At 38.0% G+C, this 25,651-nt stretch overlaps 1 protein-coding gene across 1 annotated transcript in view; it reads right to left on the bottom strand.

Annotated features, from left to right (window-relative positions):
* Positions 1-6,438: 6,438 nt before the first annotated feature.
* LOC139938292 (HEAT repeat-containing protein 6-like) overlaps positions 6,439-25,651 on the bottom strand; it is a 62,303-nt gene continuing 43,090 nt past the window's right edge. Inside the window, exons 21-23 of the mRNA XM_071933709.1 lie at positions 14,753-14,920; positions 12,101-12,257; positions 6,439-8,133 (exon numbers count right to left, since the gene is read on the bottom strand). Coding sequence (XP_071789810.1) covers positions 7,973-8,133; positions 12,101-12,257; positions 14,753-14,920 — 486 coding nt within the window. The 3' untranslated portion in view covers positions 6,439-7,972. The remainder of the gene's footprint in view (positions 8,134-12,100; positions 12,258-14,752; positions 14,921-25,651) is intronic.

Genomic DNA, 25,651 nt, shown 5'->3' on the forward strand with positions numbered 1-25,651 from the left:
TGTGCCTTTGTAGGTTGTTTTTGTCTGGATCGCCTTAAGATGTTGATTATTTTCGTTGTGGTAATCCGCAGGTTTGTTCTCTGAAAGTCTTAATTAAAGTGGTATGTCTCTTTCTGTACTATTTGCCTGGAAATAAATAAATAAAAAAATAAAGAAATAAATGTCCCTTTTTGCCCATTACCATGTATTTAACGAATACACCATTATGTCTAACTTGTGGAGTTAGTCACCTTTCGAGTTTTGTTAGTATTTTTTGTTAAGTAAATACACTGGATATGGAAAGCCCCCAGCAGCATGTGAGCACGTTTGCAACTTGTGATTTGGAGAACAGAGCAGACATAAATTTACTTTCAATTCTTAGACCTGTCCAACTTCGGCTATTTCCACGGCCAGATCTACGCTGCCTTGGTATTTTTCAAGATCAGGGAACCTATTGATGGAAACAGGAACAGGGGCAGGCTGGATGGAGGAGACTACATTCGTAGATCAGCTGAAGAAAGACGAAACACAACCAAGAAACAACTGAGCTTAGGACGCCGATGCTGCGCTCTAAAAACTACCGGGTCAGAATTGACCCGGATTTGGGTCCCAGGGGCCAAACCCATTTCTGGGTCAGTTTGACCCGGAATCCGAGTCAAAATCCCCGCTTTTAACAACGTTTCTTAGTCACAATGACACGGATTGTGGGTCAAACAGACCCAGAAGGGTCTGGCCCCCTGGGACCCAAGTCCGGGTTTATTCTGAACCGAGAGTTTTCAGAGTGTGGACCGGGATGCGTGGAAGACGACCATCAGAGTTTCCCGAGAAGGCGTCGGCTGAAGACATTCTCTTGCTCAACTGAGATCAGTTCGTCTGCCTGGTGTTGAAGAATCTAGTAGGGAGATGCGATCTAGCCATATAGCTGTAGCCAAAGTCGCTGGTAGCTGTAGCCGAAGCCACCAAATTACAGCTACGGCTAGATCAGCGCGTCTGTCAGTGTTGAAGAATAAGAAGACGCAAAGCCGTATAGCTGTAGCCGAAGTCGCCCGTTTTGGACACTTCCTTTATTCTCTTTTTCATGTAACAATCTGTACATTTTTACAGGGGAAAATTATTAACATTAAAAAACAAAACAACTTCTGACATGCTGTTTTTTTTTCTTCAAGAAGGCTCCAGAATTGTTAGAATGACATTTTTTTCAAAGGAACCGAGCAGTTCAGCCGAGAAAAGAAAATCGACGCCAAGACAAAGAGACTATTCGACAATATTAAGTTTTAATCACAGCATGTCGCCGTGGTAAAGTGGTATTAGTGTAGACTTGCAACCGCTATAGGTTGTGGGTTCGAATCCTGCAAGCTTATCGCTGATTTCACATGTGACTAGAAAAAAAGTATCGTCGTCTGTAGTTATTTATTTATTTCCTTTATTTACCCAAGGTGAGCCAAATCAGTAAAACAAAATAACTGGTTTCCATTTGGGCCCTGCATAATTACATTGGTACTGAATAAAAAAATTCTGGATTTGTGCCATTCATAGCCATTGGCGTTTATTAAAGGCAGTGGACACTATTGGTTATTACTCAAAATATTTATTCGCATACAACCTTATTATTGGTAACAAGTAATGGGGAGAGGTTGACAGTATAAAACATTGTGAGAAACGGCTCCCTCTGAAGTAACATAGTTTTCGAGAAAGAAGTAATTTTCCACAAATTTGATTTCGAGACCTCAGGTTTAGAACTTGAGGTCTCGAAATCAAGCATCCGAACGCACACAATTCGTGGGACAAAGGTGTTTTTTCTTTCATCATTAACTCGCAACTTTGTGACCAATTGAGCTCAAATTTTCACAGGTTGGTTATTGTATGCATATGTTGAGATACAGCAAGTGAGAAGACTGGTCTTTGACAATTACCAATAGTGTCCAGGGTCTTTAAAGGCACCTGGAAATAGGATTTTTTTTTTCTTTTAAACACAAGAGTATATGTTTATTAACAATAAAACAATTTTTTTGAGTAATTGTTTGTCACGATTGATATGTTAAAAAAATTAATTAAGTGCTTGGGGGGTTGACTCCGCCTACCCCTTGTGTGACGTAGGAAAAGGAAGACTTTGCCTCGATGCGTAGATAAACACACGTGCAAAAGTACATGTAATTCTAAGACGTGAGTTTGTACGCCGCGAAAAAGGTTTTTTTCTGGCATTTTTCCGGCAATGCCGACCAGGTGTATTGCTGCTGGATGCAGCAAAACAATTAAAGATGGGGTCAGTCTTCATCTATTTCCTGCAGATCCCAAGTATAGGCGGTTGTGGGCTAGAGCAAAGTGGTCCGGTCCGACGTCTTTTTCAGCGCTATGCAGCGAACACTTCGAGCCGTCGTGCTTCGAATCCGGGACACACCACTCATTTGACATGACGAGAAGAGCCATTCTTAAACACGACGCCGTCCCAACAATTTTTCCAGCTAGTGGGAAATCGAAGAAGGTATCTGAAAGACGTAATGTACAGGGGCCTGACTACAAACTTTCTCTTCAAATCGCGCCTTGAATTACGTCACGAACAGCGCCCTCTCGGGTCGGGGCCTACTCCCCGAGTAAATACAATCAAAACTAATATTTTTAAACCTTAGTTAACTTTTTATTCACATTCCTCTCGTAAAAACACATATTTTAGTGACAAAAGCTTTATTTTAAAAAAAATACCACTTCCAGGTGACTTTAAAGCGTTGCTTGTGTTAGAGAGACTGGCTGTTGCCAGCTTGGTGTTTGTATCTCCTGGTGGGAGTTTCCCGAGTTCCCTTGATGGGAAGATCATAAACACAAACGTAAAAAAACATAGCGCCAATTGTAAACCATGACCGTCTTATATTTGGATGAACTTTTCACCGCGTTTAAACTGGAGCATCTACATCAATGCAATCTCTCTCGCGCATTGAATACTTTGGTCGAAGTTCAATCAGATTGATTAAACTGTCAATTTGCACGGCTATTTTCGGACTACTTTTTGACATGAACGTCACCGTAAGATCATGAATGTCAGACATTGTAAGATCTGTTACATTCACTGCATGCATTGACCGAGTCATGTCGAGCTTGCTTCATAGCACACTGGTTGACAGCTCTAAACCCCTACCCCTCCCTCTAGCTGACAACAACAAATTAGCCAATATCAAGATCAGCGATGTGACATTAAACTGGGGCGTCATTACACCGAACGAGGTTTGCGGAAATACTTTAGAAGTTAAAGTGTGTATTTAATTTAGTTATAGTTAAAAAAAAATCGGTCAGTTTTACCAAGTTTACTTTCTGTTATGACAAAAGACGCATTCAAATTGTCGCATATCCCCCCCCCCCCCCCCCCTCTATACCAACCATGTGATAAAGGCCCTTTGCTTTTTCTATCGAAAAAAAAAAGAAAAAAAAAAGAGGGACATCGTGCGGCCTGAACCGCAAAATCTAAATTACTTCATGATTAATGTTTTAATAACAGCAGTGCAACGTATATTTTACAGCGCCAAGCCTTCAGGACTGGGAAACGCAGTTCGTAATTAAATAAATATCTCTAAATAAATATATCCACTCTAGTCAATTCTTTGTTCAACCCAAAAATTAAATAAATTTCCACAAGAAATAATTCAAAGGAAAACTCGAAATAATAATTTGTTTTAAATATAGTTATTTAATCAAATGATAAGGCAAATTAGATTATATTACAGTTTCCCAAATCACACAAAGATAACCTTAAAGGAACACGTTGCCTTGGATCGAACGAGTTGGTCTATAAAAAGCATTTGTAACCGTTTTTATATAAAATGCATATGGCTGGAAAGTTGATTTAAAAGTAGAATACAATGATCCACACAAGTTAGCCTCGAAATTGCACGGTTTTCCGTTTACCTCGTCGACTAACACGTCGGTCATTAATGGGAGTCAAATTGTTGACTCCAATAAATGGCTGGCCGTGTTAGTTCGCACAGTCAAAGGAAAACCACGCAATTTCGAGGCTCACTTGTGTGGTTCATTGTATTCTACTTTTAAAACATCTTTCCAAGCATATGCATTTTATAACAAACTGTTATAAACGCTTTTTATATAACAACTCGTCCGATCCAAGGCAACGTGTTCCTTTAACGTAACATTATAAAGTCGATGCATATACATGACAAAGTACCCGACTTGTGCATGTAGGCTACATCCATGTCTTTAAAGGCACCGAACACGTTTAGTAATTGTCAAAGACCTGTCTTCTCACTTGGTGTATCCCAACATGCACACAATAACAAGCCTGTGAACATTTTGGCTCAACTGGTTTATATTGAAGTTGCAAGAAAATGATGAAGAAAAACACCCTTGCCAAATCAAATTAGTGTGCTTTCAGATAGGAATAAAAGGCTTCTGGCCAGAAGTCTTTTATTATTTGAGTGAGAAATGACCTCTTTCCCAACAACTACGTTACTTCAAAACCAGTCGTTTCTCGCAATGTTTAATACTATCAACAGCTCTCCGTTACCAAGTATAAGTTTGTAATTACTAAACGTGTACGGTGCCTTGAAAGGGTATTGTGTTGTAATGCCGATAGTCTGCGCGTGACTGGGTATGGAAATATGAAACTCTCTATAACATTATCTTACAGTCCCCGCCCTCCAAACAGCGAAATGTAAACATGTAAACGTTTTTCTTCTGTGCATTGCCTGTTGTAGCCTATAAACAAAGTTGCGTTGGTAATTGTCAAAAACAATGTTATCTCAATTAGCGTATCCCAACATATGCATAAAATATAAACCTGTGTAAATTTGGACTAAATTCATCGAAGTTGCAAAAGAATAATGAACGAAAAAACACACCACCGTTGTAAGAATGTGTGTGCTTTCAGCTGCCTAATAAAATGCAGTATTTTAATATTTGAGTTAGAAATTACCTCTTTCTTAAAGAGGGAGCCGTTTCTCACAATATTTTATACAATCAACGGATCTACATTGCTCAAGTTTTAAATTAACAATTATTTTGAGTAATTACCGATAGTGTCCAGTGCCTTTAAAGACAGTGGACACTATTGGTAATTGTCAAAGACCAGTCTTCTCACTTGGTGTATTTTAACATATATGCATAAAATAGTAAACCTATGAAAATTTGAGCTCGATTGGTCATCAGAGTTGCAAGATAAAGAAAAAAAACACCCTTGTCGCACGAAGTTGTGTGCTTTCAGATGCTTGATTTTGATACCTCAAATTCTAAACTTGAGGTCTCGAAAGCATGTTCGTGGAAAATGACATCTTTCCCGAAAACTACGCTACTTCAGAGGGAGCTGTTTATCACAATGTTTTATACTATCAACCTCTCCCCATTACTCGTTACCAAGTAAGGTTTTATGCTAATAATTACTTTGAGTAATTACCAATAGTGTCCACTGCCTTTAAACATAACCCATATGCCATGAAATCTGCCAAAAGACACATCTTTTTTTAAACTGCTCTTACAAAAATATAATGCTGATCTCAACCATGTTTCTGTCCTGCACTCTCTTACTGGATAAGCCACATGCATCAACAGTATACACCAGACAACCAAATGTAATTGCAACGCAGCAAATCTCAAGACTACAGCCCCCCCCCCCCCCCCCCCCCTGATTGGTTTGACTGAATGTTTAACACTTCCGGCATTTACATCATCAGCCTTAAATCTGGCTGAGGTTTCACTGAGCTCGGCCTCCGTCAGCAATTTCAGTTCTCAAATCCTTCCCAAAGCACCTTGACTCCACTTTTGAAATCTCACTCGAAGGGTTAGAAACGCAGACAGTGTTTTGGAAACTGCCCCTACCTTGTCTGAGTTTTTTTCTGTAATATTTTAAGAAAATCAAACTAGGCCTTCACATGAATAATCCAAATGCAAACTCTTGGTCAAACGGGAAACCAATAAACCAGAAGGTCCATGGCTTAAGATTCATCTCGAAATAATGTTCCAATAGCAGTTTTTATCAAATAATTTTAAAAATAATTTATTGCTAAATTCATCACAGATGCTTTGATAATAAGTAAACTTTTGAGGCCTACCCTTTGTGACGTCAACCGAGGCAGACTTTGCCTCGATCTAACATCAAACACACGTATACATGTATGCAAGTCCTAGTCGTGAGTTTGTACGTTTTCAAAAAAAAAAAAAAAAAAATCTTGCATTTTCCCGGCGATGTTGACCAGGTGTGTTGCTGTTGGATGAAGCAAAACAACTAAAGATGGGGTCAGTTAGCAACGTGGACCGGTCCTACGTCTTTTCCAGCGCTGTGCAGCAAACGCTTCAAGCCGATCGTGCTTCGAGAATCGGAAATATCGCGCCTCGATTGACGTAACGAACAGCGCCCTCTCGGGTCAGGCCTACTTTTAAATTTGTAAATATAATGAAAACTAATTTTTTAGAACCTTAGTTAACTGTTTATTCACATTCCACTCACCAAGACACGTATTTTAGTGACAAAATACCACTTCCAGGTGACATTAAAGTTCACAATGTCTTAGAAAAAAGTGACAATTTAATTGTTTCCTTCTATGAGATTGCTTGAATATGGATGCCATTTGTAACAACCCCCTAACACTTGTCATTACAGTGGCAGATTCTGCCAGAAATCTTGGCGTCAAACTTGATAACCATCTTACAATGCATGCTTATGTAAATGATACCTGTAGAGCTGCTTCATTTTCTCTTCATAAAATTGGTACAATACGGTCATTCTTAAACATGAAATCAACACAAAGACTCGTCCATGCACATGTAATGTCTCGCATTGATTTTTGTAACAGCCTTTTGTATGGTCTTCCTGATGTACATATTAACAAACTTCAGAGAATCCAAAACTCTGCTGCTAAATTGGTGACACGTACTCAAAAGCGTGAACACATGTCTCCTATTTTGCATGATTTACATTGGCTTCCGATAAAACACCGTATTCAGTATAAGATACTTTCATTAACATTCGTATGTTTGCAAGGTTTAGGCCCAACTTATCTCCAGGAACTCATCCAGAAATATCATCCAGTTTCGTAATCTCCGCTCTAAATCCAGGGCTCTCTTAGTTTGTCCCTCGACTTTTACTAAATTTTATGGGGCCAGAGCTTTTGCAGCAGCAGCAGCAGCAGAATTAATGGAATAGTCTTCCGGACACCATAAAACAAGCTCAAACAGTGAATTTATTTAAGACACAGTTAAAAACACATTTATTTTTGCAATAGCCTTCAGTACTTTCTTTCTGTATCAACTAAATTTTCCTTTTGTATTTACTTCACATCTCTATTAACTTTTACTTCTCTTTTGTTTTCATCTCTAAGCGTAAGGGAATTCTCTGTGATTGTGATATGCGCTCTACAAAAATGGTATTATTATTATATTATAAGAGCAAGATTTACACAATATGCCTTTTTTCATGGGGCAGCCAACTTGTTTTTCAATGTAACCCAAACCGAATTTTTTGTGTTAAGCACCTCTAAGAAATTGGACCCTGCTTAAGCAAACAATGGTGCTTAGCATGTTTGTTTTCTGCTAAGCAGGGAACCAGTCACAAACAACACACATTGTGTTGTAATTTGGTCTGTAACCTATTTCTGCTCGGCAAGATTTTTAAGTGCTAAACATGAAACATGAGCCCAGGAATCAATTTCATAGTGTCGCTTACGCCAAAAATATTGCTTTACAATTTTTCTGCATAGCAGAAATGCGCACACATTGGGTTGTGCTTTGGTAAGCAACCTGTTTAGCGGCGAGAGATTTCAACCAGGTTTTCTCAGGAATATTAATTTTTTTTTTTTTACCCACACACCGATGTGTGTTAGCACTGTATACTCAGTACTTTCCCCGAGTCTTGTCAACAAATATCACAGGCATGTTGCTCCGGTGGGATTCGAACCCACGACCCTAACAATTCTAGAGCCGTGTCTTACCAACTAGACTACCGAGATTGCCCGGTAGCTAGAGGCAGTTCGAATCCTGAGATTTTTCTCAGGGATCAGTATTACATTGGGCACTGGTCCGATAGCAACGGCTGTTGTTCCTCTATCTCAGACACTGTGAAGATCTGGAGGAGCTGAGCGGCACAAGTTCTGTCTTCAGACGTGCTCTCCTTGATCTCCATCATGTCTTGGAGATGAGCAGACGCAGCGGAGAGAAGAACACCTGAGGTGAGGAGGAGAAAAAAGGTCTCTATATCAAATCATTCAATATAACATTTATTTCCATGTTCACATGGAGGCATCATCCTAAAAGCCGAGGCTTGTGATGGATGTGCCCGTTACAACAATACACAACAAAAAAGGAAAACAGCACTAAATAGACGAATAAATAAATATTAAATGATACGGTAGATAACTACATAAAGGTTTAACCATGGTTAAAGGCAGTGGACACTGTTGATAATTACTCAAAATAATTATTAGCATAAAACCTTTCTTGGTGACGAGTAATGGAGTGAGGTTGGTGGTATAAAACATTGTGAGAAACAGCTCCCTCTGAAGTGCCACAGTTTTCGAGAAAGAAGTAATTTTCCACGAATTTGATTTCGAGACCTCAGGTTTAGAACTTGAGGTCTCGAAATCAACCATCTAAACGCACACAACTTCGTGTGACAAGGGTGTTTTCTTCTTTCATTATTATCTCGCAACTTTGATGACCGATTTAGCTCAAATTTTCACAGGTTTGTTATTTTATGCATACGTTGAGATACACCAACTGTGAAGACTAGTCTTTGACAATTACCAATAGTGTCCGCTGCCTTTAAACAAGGTATATATAACGCTAAATTCATCAAACTTTTCAATAATTATCTTGGTATTCAATAATAATGGTTCTCGCTCGTTCCGGAACGCTGCTGTGCATCTTTGGAACAGTTTACCACACAATGTCAAACAGGCTGAAACCAATGATCAATTTTTGTGAATAACGTGTTTTAATCCTACTTGCATCCTTCTTAATGTTTTTACTAATGAAGGCTATTTAGGCCTTATGATTACAAATCATGTCCAATTTGGCCTGTGGGCAACGAGATGTGATGCTAATAAAATAAATTTAAACAAATTTAAATACCCGGGTTAAAACACAATGTTCAAAACTTTCATTCTTGTCTGCCTTTTTCAACATAATTCTTTCTCTTTTCAAAGGGCTTATGGACCTTACAGTGGTACAGTTGTATCAGTGCTATATAATAACTGTCTATTATTAATATTATTATTACGTAAATTGCAAAAGTGAATAAAAGCCACATCTGATATAACTACATAGATGGTGATATAAGCAAAGCCTACAAATATACCCCAAATGCGCTAATACCCAAATGGGCTAATCCCCAAACGGGCCAATCCAATGGGCTAATCCCCACTTGGTTCACTGCCACTCAAGAAAATAACATCCTAACTACAAATTCACAAAACATGAGGAAAATGACTTTAACATTTATTTTGTCTTGATAACACACCCTACACAGCACAAGCAGCGCAAATAAGTCTTCCCTAATCAGGAAGATTCCAACATTTGTGAGTCAGAACATGAAAAGACTGGTCTATTTTCAGAGTACTTTCTGCAGAATCAGGGAGAGTTGCCAGTTCTGACCTTATCACCATCATCACAGAGCTGCCAACGCTTGCATCCTCCAATTCAATCAGGGAGATTTTGTGCAACAATCAGGGAGATTTTCAAGCTTTTAAAGGCAGTGGACACTATTGGTAAATTACTCAAAATAATGTTTAGCATACCTTTCTTGATTACAAGTAATGGGGAGAGGTTGATAGTATAAAACATTGTGAGAAACAGCTCCCTCTGAAGTGACAGAGTTTTCGAGAAAGAAGTAATTTTCCACAAATTTGATTTTGAGACCTCAGATTTAGAATTCGAGGTCTCAAAATCAAGCAACTGAAAGCGCACAACTTAGTGTGACAAGGGTGTTTTTCTTTCATTATTATCTCGCAAATTCGATGACCGATTGAGCTCGAATTTTCACAGGTTTGTTATGTTACGCATATGTTGAGATACACCAACTGTGAAGACTAGTCTTTGACAATTTACCGATAGTGTCCAGTGTCTTTAAGTAAATACACCTAACACCCTTTTGATCATTACCAATATGGTTGCAATTAGAGATGGACCTCATACAGTGTACATCACTTGGCTGATTATGTAATATTACAAGTCGTCACATTTTGTACCGTTCAAGATTTAGTTTGAGTGACTGACAACATCCCATTTCCAATTCGACCAGAAAGCTTGATGGAAATACTCAACTCCTTCAACCTAACAAAATCTTGTGTTAACTCTTAAAACAACAATAATTTGCAGTCTACAATGAATCATCATCGCAAGGTTTTGTCCTCCTTGATTTCCAGTTGATTTGATGAGGACATCAATTTGAGGAGTAAGTCAAGTAGTTCTCTCCCGATTCAATTTGCTTTCGTCTTGATTAGATTTGGCGCAGTGGAATGTACTTGCTACGCTTTAACGCTCTAACAACAATTCCTCAAGTGCTTCAAATGTAAGACCTTTTTTAAAGGGTCTGTGTACTTTTTGTAGAACACAAAACACAATGTTCATAGACCATTATTAAACTAACACAATTCAAAAAAAATTATGGTAGAAAGTTTCCCCTTAAAATATTACTTGCTGAGGTGCTGTAGTTTTTGAGAAATAAGGAAACAAATAACTAACAATATTTTGTCTCTGAAGACGAAAAACATTTTGAAGTGTTGGTCTCATTTTAATCAACTTTACCAAACACATTGTTTTACTCATTTCTCAAAAACTACAGCAACTCAGCACGTAATATTTTAAGGGAAGCCTGCAACTATCATTATCTTCAAACTGTGTACGTTTATGTCGATCTGTGGACATTGTGTTTTGTGTTACAAAAAATACCCAAATCCTTTAAATCTGAGAGTCAAATGATTTAACTCAGTAGGAATAAATTAATGTATGAATCTATAATAAGTTTTAATTGAGGCAAGTCTTGATGCAAGTTTTACATCTGGGAGATAAACGACTAAATCAAGTTTTGCCTCGGCTTTAGAAAAGTACGGGAAAATCCATGAATGACATACCACTTACCAAGGTAATCAGACAATTTATCTCGCAATTTGGTTTATTGAGTAAGGCGACATGGTGAAATAGTCTTGACAAAAAACACAAGACTTACCACAGATATTTATCTTGCAAAGACAACTAACTTGATTGTCTTTTGAGCGAATGCGAACGGTAGCAATTTGAGCATTTCCGCAGAGCGCTCCACCAATCCAAAGGACCTTTCTGTGCCCGCCCGCAGAAGTATTTTACCGATAAAATGTTCTACCATTCAGACTTAAAGGCAGTGGACACTATTGGTAACTACTCAAACAAATTATTAGCACAAAACCTTACTTGGAAACGTAAGGAGAGGTTGATAGTATAAAACATTGTAAGAAACGGCGCCCTCTGAAGTGAAGTAGTTTTTTACAAAAAAAGTAATTTCCATCAAATTTCTGAGTCCACGACCTCAGATTTAGAATTTGAGGTCTTGAAATCAAGCATCCGAAGGCGCACAACTTCGTGTGACATTGTTGTTGTTTTTTTCATCATTATCATGCAAATTCGATGATTGATTGAGCTCAAATGTTCACAGGTTTGTTATTTTATGCTTATGTTTAGATACAGCAAGTGAGAAGACTTGTCTTTGACATTTACCAAAAGTGTCCAGTGTCTTTGAAGGATTTTGGTACTTTTTGTAACACAAAACACAATGTCAACAGATTTACATTAAACTTACACCGTTTGAAGATAATGATAGTAGAAAGCTTAACTTAAAATATTACTTGCTAAGGTGCTATTACTTGCTGAGGTGCTATAGTTTTTTATATGCTGAAAAAAAAAATGTTGTCTCCCAAGACGAAACTTATTTTTGTGACTTGTTTTCAGCAAGTAATATTTTAAGGGAAGCTTTCTACTATCATTATCTTCAAACTGTGTGAGTTTAATGTAAATCTGTGGACATTGTGTTTCGTGTCCTGTAAAAAGTACCCAGACCCTTTAAGAACAAAAGACTTATTGATTTTCTGGAGAGCTTGGTTTGTTAACAAATGATTCAACGCATCACATCCTCCTTTTTAACAATTTATCCTGAGCCTACCTCGTTTATCGTCGGTCGTCCCAGCGATCACTTTAGCCTCCCTGTACCTCAAAATGTTCAACTCTAGCATGCCTGCACGGTTCTGTAGAATCTTGCGCAGAGGTGAAAGGTCATCCACGGTGACGAGACTTCCTAGATGGGCGAGTGTCTGACACAGCTGGTTAAAAAAGAGAGAGAATTCAAGAGAATCGTTGGGATGATTTAAAAACAAAACAAAAATTAATCTCTCACAATAAAAAACAAAACTAGCTCTAAGCGCATTTTACGATAACATAATGCGCTCTACATAAGTGCCCTGCCGCCGATTTCACAAAGAGTTGGGACTCGTCTTATCTTGAGTTAGGACGAGTAACTCTAATAGTTGCCTACTATAGGAAAGAAACCTAAGACATGTAAGAAGACTAACCGCCCCATTGAAAGTACAATTCACAAATGGAAATGCAACACAGAAGCCTGCAGCCGATTTCACGAAACGCTAGGATTAATCCTATCTCGAATTAGGACGAGTTACCCCTCCTAACTTAGGCATAATCTTAAGGTCTGCATGCTACAGTGCAGGGTTGGGACTCGTCCTAAGTCCTAAGATAAATCTTAAGTTAGGAAGAGTTTTGTGAAATCGACGGCAGGTCATTGGACCAATAGCATTTCTGTAACCTTTCTTGTCTCCTTGGGGAGTACGCACCCCCAGGCTGCTTTGGTGCTTAAAAGGCTTTTTCAAACACAATATCAACCTCTACCCAAGCGCTTGTTAATAATAATGATATAAAAATACTGTTGATTGCTCCATCATTAGGAGTCAGAGAGCAAAAAAAAAAAAACATGGAGCAAATTGAACATTAATACAGAGTGTTGTTTATAAGGATATAAAAATACTATTGATTGCTTTATCATTTGGGAGTCCGAGAGCAAAAAACAAAAAACATGGAGCAAGTTTTACATGGATACAGAGTGTTGTTAATAATGATATCAAAATACTATTGATTGCTCTATCATTAGGAGTCAGAGAGCAAATATTACAAAAACATGGAGGAGAGAAGTCTTACACACAATTGATTAAATCGAGGATTCCTACTCAAGCTCGTGAATAATTAAGAGATGGAAATTGAAGGAGCACTGTCCCCGAATCCAGTCGTGACAATCAAAAGTTCTTTCATGAAGTGAAGACATGATCCCACCTTATCTTTGCACTAAAACACTAAGTTTAGACAGCTTGTAGTTGGTCAGTGACCTCTAAAAGCACAGAGTAAACAAGATCAAACCAGACAGAACCGGTTTGAACCAGCTTCCACCATGTCCACAGCAAAATGAAATTTCATGATTCTCACCTGATCCTGTGAAATGTCGTTGAACTTAAAATCATTTTCTTGTTCAATGACTCACTTTACATGCATTTTAAAACTGAACTTTAACCAGACAGAAGCGATTTGTTCATCCCCAGCCGTGACACTTGTGTCCTCTAGCAAGACACTTAACCATTGCTTCGTCCTTCGGATGGGACGTAAAGCCATTGGTCCCATGTGTTGTGTAAACGCATGTAAAAGAACCCAGTGCACTTTCAATGTATCGAAAAGAGAAGGGGTTCGCCCCAGTGTTACTAGCTGGATTGGCTGCATATTGCGCCACAGCACCTTGTATACCATTACATTGTGCTAAGGATTAGGTCTGATAACTCAAACTTCATCCTACTCACTTTGCAGTAAAAATACCTGGCACTTTGTATCCTTTGACAAAAGGCGCGCTATAAACACGGTTATTATTATTGTTATTATAGCAACCGATCATCATTTTCATGTGCTTGAAGTACAATTTTTGTTTACTTTAGACACCACTTTTGCTCAATGACACCTACAGTATGGCTTAATTACAAACTGGATCAAACTGGATCAAACCAGATGAAACTTGTTTGTACTGACACAGCAACCGACTTATAAACAAAAATATTTTATCCCCTTTTATACACATCAGTTTAGCTCCAGACACCAGCTTCTTTGACATCAAGGGATAAACCGAACCACAACCAGACAGAACCGGTTGGTCTATCCATAGCAACTGATTCATAACGTCATTTTCTTGCAGTACAAAATCGTTATCGGCTTGTGAGCTACATTTATTAAGTTTACCGGTTCATAAGAGGCATCCTTGGTTTCATACTAGAAAATAATATTAACAATAATACAATTTAAACGAAAACTTGTCACCAGTCAATTTTCCCTTATAAATATAACATTGATGATTGAGAACGCTTAGTTTATGGATGAAAAATGGAGAACAACTACACTTGTGGCTCTTTCATCCATACATGTGAAGTGGTAAAATGAAAAACTTTATTGAAGCTTTAAAGACACTTGACAATATTGGTAATTGTCAAAGACCAGTCTTCTCACTTGCTGTATCTCAACATGTGCATAAAAATACTTCTTTCACAACAACTACATTACTTCAGAGGGAGCCATTTCTCACAATGTTTTATACTATCAACAGCTCTCCACTACCTGTTACCAAGTAAGGTTTTATGCTAATAAATATTTTGAGTAATTACCAATAGTGTCCACTGCCTTAATCGATTCAAGAACTGGAAAAGACCACACAAAACTTTATTTTACATTATGATCTAATTCACATACATGTACATGTAGCAAGCGATTTTCTCACCTGATCCCGTAATGTGTCTTTGTACTTGAGCTCAGAGACGTCAGCGACTTGATCAATGACTTCCAAGGCATGGAGTAAACTGGACCAAACCAAACAGAACCGGTCAGTACCGCCATAGCAACATCGCTTGCTAGGTACACTTAAGGCTAGAGCTGCGTTGATCCTGACCTGAATAAATATAACAAAAGGAAAGGAAAGATCAAATTAAAGACAGGGGTTGCTGATTGGTCAATTTGTGAGCCAATCAGAACCATCTACACCAGTCAGGAATGGACCAACATGGTGTAAATAGTTAAAGAGCGCCATCTACATGTATATGTGTGTATATCTGTGACCAAAGAAATATTCTACAACTACCGAAACAAAAACATACAAAATACTAAGTAGATCTACAAATACAAGTTATAAAAGGTAAGTATTTACAAGCACATTTAAAGACACTGGGCACCTTTGGTAATTGTCAAAGACCAGTCTTCTCACTTGGTGTACGTGTATCTCAACATAATGTATGCATAAAATAACAAACCTGTGAAAATTTGAGCTCGATTGGTCGTCGGAATTGCAAGATATTAGTGAAAGAAAAAAACACCCTTGTCACACGAAGTTGTGTGCTTTCAGATGCTTGATTTCGAGACCTCAAAATCTAAACTTGAGGTCTCGAAATCCAATCAGTGGAAAATTACCTCTTTCTCGAAAACTATGCCACTTCAAAGGGAGCCGTTTCTCACAATGTTTTATACTATCAACCTCTCCCCATTACTCGTTACCAAGTGAGGTTTTATGCTGATAATTATTTTGAGTAATTACCAATAGTGTCCACTGCCTTTAAGACGGGTTACATGTAACTTAAATGTACTTCAATATCAAGTAGACATGTAAATAGAGTCATTTCATAGGTGACTGCTCCAACATCCTTCTGTTCCGACATCCCTATGTTCGGATAACCCCTCATGATCTACACAATAGGGTTATCGTAAGGATTAGGAATAAGAGATAGTAGGATCAGGAACATGTACATGAACCGGTACATATGTAAAAGATATTGGATCATAAGTGCCTAACCAATCATAAGCAATTTGTTAAACAAGTGTTTTTTAGGCATTTTGTTTAAAATGTCCAAAGATTTAGTTACAATTTTTTTCTCAACATAGTACAGCAGGGTGGTTCAGAAAACAGTGTTCCTATTTTTTAAAACTATGTTAACCTACTTATAAATTATTGTTTACAAATATTTCTGGATGAAATGAAAATTGCGATGAAACAAATCAAAGAAATCGGATGATTTTTGTTGAAAAAAAAGTTAGTTTAAAAGTATCAAAATCGATACTTTTAAACTACCCTTTTTTCAAAACTAATTTGTCTATGAATGAATATTACGAGACAGGCATGATATTTGGTCCTTGGAACAAAGTAGGATTATTTTATTTAGTACAAACAAGGGCTGACCAACACATGGTGTAGGGTTGAATAGACATTTCAGGCTATTTAACAAAAAATAAGAAGACTTTTCCAACAGCAAAAAAAGGTCGTTAATCAGACTGTGGTAGGAAAAATATATTATGCCCGACACAGTGCAATGAGAGTAAGAGGAAAAGCTTGACTATGGCAGACTCCCAGGTTTATAAAGTACATCCAATTCATTGCCATCTGCCTCTTTTGACACACACAACCCCCCCCCCCCCCCCCCCCGACTGCTAACTCTTTCATTGTCAAACCCGAGTGGAGACTCCCCCACTTATATTTCTGATTCTCTCGTGAACATCGTCTTTTGACTTCATCACAATACCATCAAGTATTGCCCTGGGACCCAACTATACGAGACGCACTAATGAAAAGTCTCCTTGATTTCAAGGATGAATTCAAAGATGAAATCTGGTCGTAAACACAATCCTACTAATGTGTCGCCTTGTAGGAAGTCATTTCTCTCTCCCCCCCCCCCCCCCCTATCTTTTTGATGAATGTGAAATTATCCAGGATTTTTCCACTTGCTAGTGAAGCGAGTACATGTTTCCATTATATGGATGCATCCATGTAGGCTTGGTTGCTCCCTCAAGAATGGAGACATGTGATCGGCAATCTCTCAGTTTCTCTCGAGAGGCTACATATTATCACTGACGCCACAAAGTGTCACAAATTTCCAAGCCTCATGAGCTTCACGTTTTTTAAGATCAACTTGAATGAAATCACTCAAACTAATGTGGCTCTTTAAATTGTGAATGTAGTTATTATTTGGTTATAAGTTTTTATCTCTGGGATTTTATTGAAATTTGATCCGAACTAGCCCCCCTTCTTCAATTTTTTTAACTAGTTATTTTCCGGCCGTTGGTGGCGCCTGCAGGGTTCTTAGTCTCAGCAAAGATCCATCAAAATGAAAACTTAAACCAAAACTGAAGTAACCATTGTAGTATATAACTTTGAGTCTGGACACCTATTGCAATTTATTGTCAGAGACCAGTAATCTCACTTGGTGTATCCCAACATATGCATAAAATAACAAACCTGTGAAAATTTGGGCTCACTTGGTCATCGAATTTGCAAGAGAATAATGAAAGAAAAACACTCTTATTGCATTACTTTGTGTGATTTCACATGCATAATAAAAGGCTTCAGCTGAAGTCATGAGTGAGAAATTACCTCTTTCTCAAAATTGATGTACTTCAGAGGGAGCCTGTGTTACCAAGTTTTTGTGCAAACAATTAATTTGAGTAATAACCAATAGTGTCCAGTGCGTATTGTTTAAAGCTTTGCATGGTGTGGATACACGGTGTGGAGAAACAAGAAGAAACTATAAATAAATAGTGAACTTGCAGGTACAACCATATTCATTCATTCATTCATTCATTATTGGTTTATTATTTTAAAAACAAATTCCCATGGCGACCGGAGGTCGAATTACAGGAAAATATACAGAGATTAAAAATAAGAAAAAATCACACTAGTTCACATTATTCAAGAAATAATTCATTAAGGAGAGACAAATTTTTACAATGTATAAAACAAATTGTTCTAAAAGTTGTTGGAAAAAAAAAAAACCTGGATAAAAAATATTGCTGGCACAGTCAAAGGGCGCATAAAAAGCTGCATTCTATTGCAATTCAGTTGTTAAAGCCATTGGACCCTTTCGGTACAGAAAAAAAAAAAAGGTTCACAGATTTACAAATAACTTACAGGGTTTACAGAAGGTAGTGGTGAAATACTTCTCTTGAAATATTATTCCATGAAATGCTTTACTTTTTGAGAAAACAGTAAAACATGCAATATTAATTCTCGTTAACGAGAATTACGGATTTATTGTTAACACATGTCATGACACGGCGAAACGCGCGAATACAAGGGTGGGTTTTCCCATTATTTTCTCCCGACTCCGATGACCGATTAAGCCCAAATTTTCACAGGTTAATTTGAAGTATAAGTTGTGATACACGAAGTGTGGGCCTTGGACAATACTGTTTACCGAAAGGGTCCAATGGCTTTAAAAAGACGTGTGATGTGAGGGAGAGGGCTCTTTCTGTAGCGCTCTGTTCGGCATTGAAACTGACCCAGATGTCCGGGTTCCTAAGTTGGTACCCACTATCATACCTCTGTGGCAACAGGCGCTTTAGGACTGATGAAGGGAGAGTTTTGGCAAAAGATTGGCACAAGTGGTTACGACGGCATACCAGTGTTTCAATATTGCACAATGGTAGAGCGTCTGAGTAGCGCACGTAGTCATTGCCAAGAATAATTCTGCATGCGCGCTTTGGCACCCTTTCCAGATCATTGCACTGCTTACTTGACAAAGCACCTGACCAGGCGGGTGCAGCATACTCCAAAATTGGCCGCACAAAGGAGGTATATATAGCAACAACATCAGATATGCTTAGGTAATGATACTTTAATTTACGAAGCATGAAAAGGCAGGAATTTGCACGCTTGATCATTGAGCCTACATGCGTGTCCCACCTTAAGTCGGCTTGAATAAAAACACCTAAAAAAAAAAGCTTAATAACTACACATTGTAACTACATACATGTATGTAAATTTCTTAAGTGTAAGTGTCCAGTGCCCTTAAAACACATCCTTACTCGAACTAGGTGAAGGTTGGTTAAATCTTCTCTACTACTGTATGTATTTTCCATTGCCTTGTTGTGATTGAGTAAGTAAGTGGCGTGGCGTCACAGTGCTGCCCTGATTCCTATGTGATATGGGGCATTTTGCTCAATTTGATCCAAATGTTTTTATTATTTATTAATGAAACTTTTTTTTATTTCATGTAATCATGAGATACTTTCTTTTGCCTACATAAAAAAAGAAGAACAATTTCTGTTTTAACATTGACTATTCTGAATGGCCCTACAGAAAGCAATTATTGTGCAGTTGACCTTTCTTTCAATACTAAAGCCCCATGAAACTCTACCCTCACCTCAACAAGGATAGCCAGCCAGATTAGAGAGCGACAACTTGCTCGCTCTCATTTTTGTTCTGATTTTATAAATACGTTACCTCTGCAATATTCCCCATGACGTACTCCGACCACCAACAGGTTTTCAAAAGTGTACTAGACCTGGTGCCCGAGGCGAATGGCGTAATTTGAAATGACAGCCTGTAATACATTGAATAGACTGTAGAATGCTACCTATTCACGGCCAGATACGCCAATTTTAACCCCAAGCGTACGTCATTCTCCGATAGACAATTTGACAATAAAAAATTGAGAGTCCTTTTTCGAAAAAAAAAAAAGATAATAAAAGGAGAGAGGGAAGAAAAGGAACAGGATGGAGCGCCAGGCAATAAGCCAAGCTGCAAATTGGCTTAATGAAAAGCTAATTATACAAGAGGACAGTGAGTTAAAAAGAAAAAAATCTGACTTTAAACATGTACACAGGTTGCAACAAAGGAACACAAGAAACAGAAAATAGTTAAAAGAGAGAAACCGAAGCAATTCAGCCAGGCTGCACGTTGGCTTTAAGGCACGGACACCTTCAGTAAATGTCAAAGACCGGTTCCTGACTTGGCCTGACTTGGTTTAATTACATGTATCACAAAATATGTTTAAAACAGCAGGCCAGTGAAAATTTGGACTCAATTGTATTGAGTTCACTGTATACTTTGCTTGGTTTGTTTCTTAATAATTTTATGGGTGATATTTTGTTTTATCTACCAGCGTTCAGTTTTGGTCTATTGTCATTATCTTGCCTTAATGTTTGTGCCAGCTTGGAGTTTAATGATTTTAATTTTTGTACTTTTAAATGTTATTATCTACATTTTTAAAATTCATGCTTTTATTTTCTGTATTTTTATAAACATGTATGTTTTTTGTTGGAGGGGGTCTGGGAGGGCACATCGCTTTGATGACAGTTTGTAAAACTTTTGCCTTACCCTGGACGGCCCCTGCCAACAAAGTATAAAGATTTAAAATAAATAAAATGAATAATTGGTCATCAAAATTACAAGAGAATAATGGAAGAAAAAAAACCTTGTTGTACACATTTGTAGTGTTTCAGATGCCTATGTAATAAAAGGCTTCAGGCATGCAGTGTTTTCTCTCAGCAGCTCTCCATTGCTTGTTACCAAGTAAGTTTTTATACTAACAATTATTTAGAGTAATTACCAATAGTGTACAAAAGTACGATCAGCAAAAGAGAAAATCTGACTTTATACATGACATACATGCTGACATGAAGAAAAAAAAAACCCAAGCAAGAAACTGGGTAAATACACAATAACTACAATGAAATGAGAGAAGTCTATGGATGGCACACTCATTCATGGTACATGTACATATATAGCGATGGTTCGTCATCCGGAGGAAAAATAATCAGGTTTCAAAAGAAAATCTCTGCGGTATAATCTGAGACTGTATGATGATTCTCCGTCTCAATAACAAGATAATTCTCCGCCAGATTTATTTCTGTATAAATCTCACGGTTTGAATTACTGGTAACAAATAACACAACAGGGGATCCCTGAGTATGCACAACTACATTATTATAAAAGTCATGGAGATTGTGTAACTAAACCACTCGAGTGTTTCTATTTTTCTAACCTACATGAAGATGGTAACAGATCTCCCTCACTCTGCGGGCAAACTCTGTTTTCTTTCCCCGGTTAAAACAACCTTGGAGTGAGAAGAAGAACTAAAATAAACTGTAAACTGCAGAGCAGTGGCCTGATTGGAATCTTGTTAGATAAACAGCACGGTCCCCCCTCTTCTTTTTTTCAGGATCCAAGCGTAGTTCAATATCTTATCAGGAATTCAATTTTTTAAAGAGTGTACTTGATGACAGCTCTATATTTGAATTAAAGACACTGGACACTATTGGCAATTGTCAAAGACCAGTCTTCTCACTTGGTGTATCTCAACATACAATGTATGCATAAAACCTGTGAAAATTTGAGCTTTATTGGTCGTCAAAGTTGCGAGATAACTATGACAGAAAAAACACCCTTGTCACACGAAGTTGTGTGCTTTCAGATGCTTGATTTCGAGACCTCAAATTCTAAATCTGAGGTCTCTAAATCAAATTGGTGGAAAATTACTTCTTTCTCAAAAACTATGTTACTTCAGAGGGAGCCTATTCTCACAATGTTTTGCACTATCAACCTCTCCCCATTACTTGTTACCAAGTAAGGTTTTATGCTAATAAATATTTTGAATATTAACAATAGTGTCCACTGCCTTTAATGTGAAGAATTTGCTGTGTGCTACATAGTCTTATCATCTGATTTTGGGTCGTCACTAAAAATGTACTCCAAAAGCAGATTGTAAACTTTGTATTCGTAATATTAGAGCAGCTAGCCAGATACTATGAAGAAGTTATAACTGCAGAAAAAGTGAGTACACTCATACTATAAAACTTGTTAATGGCCAAACACTTTGACTAAAATTGAGTCTTTAAATGTTGAAAATGAGACACATGAAGCCTTTGAGTGAGACTCTGCTGGGGTTGAATTGCGAGATCATTTACACAATTGAGCCATGTTATAACGGTGTCCACCCGATCGTCCAAAGGTCCATTAGTCCGAAGGTTCAATAGTTTGAAGGTTCTATAGTCCGAACGCACAAATTTCCCATAACAGGGGGTTCATTAGTCCGAAAATGAAATAGGGTTAGTTAATCCGATCATTTGATGAATAGTCTGAAGGTTCATTAGTCTGAAGGTTCATTAGTCCGAAGGTTCACTGGTCCGAAGGTTCGGTAGTCCGAATCGACGATAAGGTCCGATAGTCCGAATCGCCGATCGAACCTTATTGTCAGTTCGGACTACCGGGCCTTATTGTAAATTCGGCCTATCGAACCTTCGGACTATCGAACCTTTCGGACTATTGAATTTTCGGACTAACGAACCTTCGGACAAGCGAACCTTCGGACTAACGACTCTTTGGACCATCGAACCTTAGTACTATCGAGCTGTAACCGTTATAACAAGGGGTCTTTTTGGTTGGTATGCAGTGAGCAACTAGCCCTATTTCATGACCTGCTTCTTTGCAAATTTTGTTTTATTTCAATAGCAGAAATTTATTTACACGTTTCACAGGTTAGCAAGAAATTGTTGCTAGCAAACTTTGCTAAATACAGCTAGCCCAGTCACCAGTGGCCCAGTGATCAAGGGTAATAATGTCAGAAGAGCCCCATGAGCATCCAGTGTTAATACCCTTAATTTTTTAGTGACTGGCCAACAGGACTTGTTAGCTTGTCATATCACTTTGTCACTTGTCTGTCAGCTTTTTCACTAGTCCATATTTCAATAATTATGGAGGCTTTTCAACACTGAACTATATAGCCAGCTGGACCACTTGACTGATCCCCAGGTATTTTTAACTTGGCATCTGGCCAGTTGACCACTTTAAAGACACTGGACACTATTGGTAATTGTCAAAGGCCAGTCTTCTCTCTTGGTGTACATGTATCTCAACATATGCATAAAATAACAAACCTGTGAAAATTTCACTCGACTGGTCGTCAGAGTTGCGAGATAACTATGAAAGAAAAAAACACCCTTGTCACACGAAGTTGTGTGCTTTCAGATGCTTGATTTCGAGACCTCAAAATCTAAACTTGAGGTCTCGTGGAAAATTATCTCGAAAACTACATCACTTCAGAGGGAGCCGTTTCTCACAATGTTTTATACTATCAACCTCTCCCCATTACTCGTTACCAAGTAAGGTTTTATGCTGATAAATATTTTGAGTAATTACCAGTAGTGTCCACTGCCTTTAAAGGGAGGATGCTGTTGTCTCCTTGGTCATCGAGTGATGAATTTGAGTGTTACTTACATAGCAGACGTGGAACTTTCTCTGTGAACATGTTGAAAGGGCAAGGACATTTCAGTTTTGCAAAGGCCGCTTCCATTGGAAAATGTTTAAGTCAACGGGAAACTTCTGAAGGGGCACCAAGGCCAAGACCATGGGCAACGCAGGCCATGGCCTTCATGGTCTGCGTGTAAGCCCCGACAAAAGATGCCAATTGTACAGGGCCTCCTAAAAACATCACCCCAACATTTGAGTTATTTGTGCACGAGTAAGTGGGACATGGGGGAAAATTATAAATATGGTGGTCCACATCTTGGAAATTTCTTAATGAAACGAAAGTAATTGGCATCAACCGGTGATTGCCTTGCAGATATTCCTGAAGGCATTTTACTTCTTGTCTAGTGCCTTTCTTTCCCTAAGCAAACATTGCTGCGCACTTTTCAACATTAACCTTCACAACTAAGACCCCCAAAAAAGTATTTTGCATCCTGCCTTAAAGGCAGTGGACACTATTGGTACTCAAAATAATTATTAGCATAAACCTTACTTGGTAACGAGTAATGGGCAGAGGTTGATAGTATAAAACATTGTGAGAAATGGTTCCCTCTGAAGTAACGTAGTTTTTGAGAAAGAAGTAATTTTTCACGAGTTTGATTTTGAGACCTCAGAATAGAACTTGAGGTCTCAAAATCAACCGTCTTAACTGCTTAATGCATACAAACTTTGTGTGACAAGGGTGTATCTTCTTTTTTCTTTATATCGCAACTTCGACGACCGATTGAGCTCAAATTTTCACAGTTTTTTTTCTTTTCATGTATATGTTGAGATACACCAAGTGAGAAGACTAGCATTTGACAATTACCAATAGTGTCCATTGTCTTTAAAAAAGAAGAAGAAAAAAGAGGAGTGTGTTTTTTTATATCTTTTTTTTTAATGGCCCACTGACACATTTTTAAAGACATACAGCTGGGCTTTTTTCAAATGTTTTTATTTTTATTTTTCTGAGATCAGTAAAAAAGGAGGCGGCTTCTTAAAAGGAAGTGGAGGGGGACTACACATTTTTATTTTTTTTATTTATCGGGCCTAACATGATTATAAACACTGTCTACTCTGACTGGAAATAACTTCTTGTCAATTGCGTGAACAAACATCTGACTACAATTAGACAGCCCAAAATGAGGGTTGTCTGTCTGTCTGGCACCAGTGACAACAACTCTGTCCAAATCAGGGAATTTTTTTTTCCTTTTGCTTTTTTTGTTGTTGGTCTGTACGAGCCAACTTTAATTCAATATCATCCTTGTCATCATTCAGTGTCCTTGTCAATGTAATAACATTAACAATTTAAGGAGGCATTTTCTTGCTCTAGATATGTCGACATTAGTGAGTTCAACGAGCCGTGGCGAAATATTGAATGATCACGTTTGACATTCGGAGTGATAAACAAACTCAGATACATGTACTTAAAGAAGATAATATAATAAATAGGGTAGATGACCTTAGCTTTCGATCCAAACCGGACCTTCTTCAGAGGCATAAAGCAAGTACAAACAAATACATATCCATTTATAGAAAAAGAGAGGGGAAAGGGATTAAGGGAAGGATCCAGAAAGAAGCGGGAAAATAACAGCCAATCAAAGTTTCTATTTCAGAAACAATTGGTGGCTATGAACCAATAGGAGTAAAGTGGCGAGGACAAAGGATATTTAGTATGAAAGGGTGGATTACTTGACCATAAAAGTGGTAAATGCATTGTTCGATAACAATGCAGGGAAACATGAAAGGGTAGAATTAGAGAGCAAGTTGCATCATGATGCAACTAACAATGGTCAATTAATAAAGACTAGCAAGATCAAAGGTTGGATGGTATTAAAAATAGGTATGAGGGACCTGTGGAAAAAAGGGGAGTTTACTTACATGATATAGTTATAGTAATAAATTCGTAAGAACAACTTTAACAAATTAATTTATACTTTATTTACAGAATACATACAACATATAAGTTCTCAGACAGGAGTGAAGTGGAGGGTAATGGGAAGTTATTTAACACCAGTGTTTATGTTTAGTCCAAAGGGTTTGACTGTCTTGAGTTGGTGAATCCAGTGTGATTCTCTATGCTTGCGGTGTGTGTACTTAAAGAAGATGGTATGCAGGCCTGTATGTTTCGTTTTTGAAATGGCAAGGGCACCAAGGCATTTGCTATCTGGCAACATGCACCCTATGTGGAAATTGTAAATTACTTCTGGAGCAATTCAAGGGCACCAAGGCAATGACAATGAGGCCCGGAGGCTATCACCTTCATTGCCTCAGTATCACTATCAGGCCTTGCTATTTGAATAAACTTTCGTGGTATCAACATTCCAGAATGTCGGTAAGAAATTTGATAGTGTCTTCATAATCTCCTCATGAGGACCTGCGCCCAATTTCATAAAGCCTGTAAGCACAAAAATTTGCTAAGCGTGACATTTATTCCTTGATAAAAACAGGATTACCAACCAAATTTCCATTTGTTGCATATTGCTCGATTGCTCGATACTGGTATTCAGCTGTTCTTTGCTTATCCTGAAAATCACTTGGCAATTTGGTTGGTAATCCAGTTTTAAATTGTTGTGCTTACAGGCTTTACGAAATTGGGCCCTGTTTTCCCCAATCTACATGTAGCTATTTGTC

The sequence above is a fragment of the Asterias amurensis genome, chromosome 6, assembly GCF_032118995.1.
Source record: "Asterias amurensis chromosome 6, ASM3211899v1".
Classification (NCBI taxonomy): domain Eukaryota; kingdom Metazoa; phylum Echinodermata; class Asteroidea; order Forcipulatida; family Asteriidae; genus Asterias; species Asterias amurensis.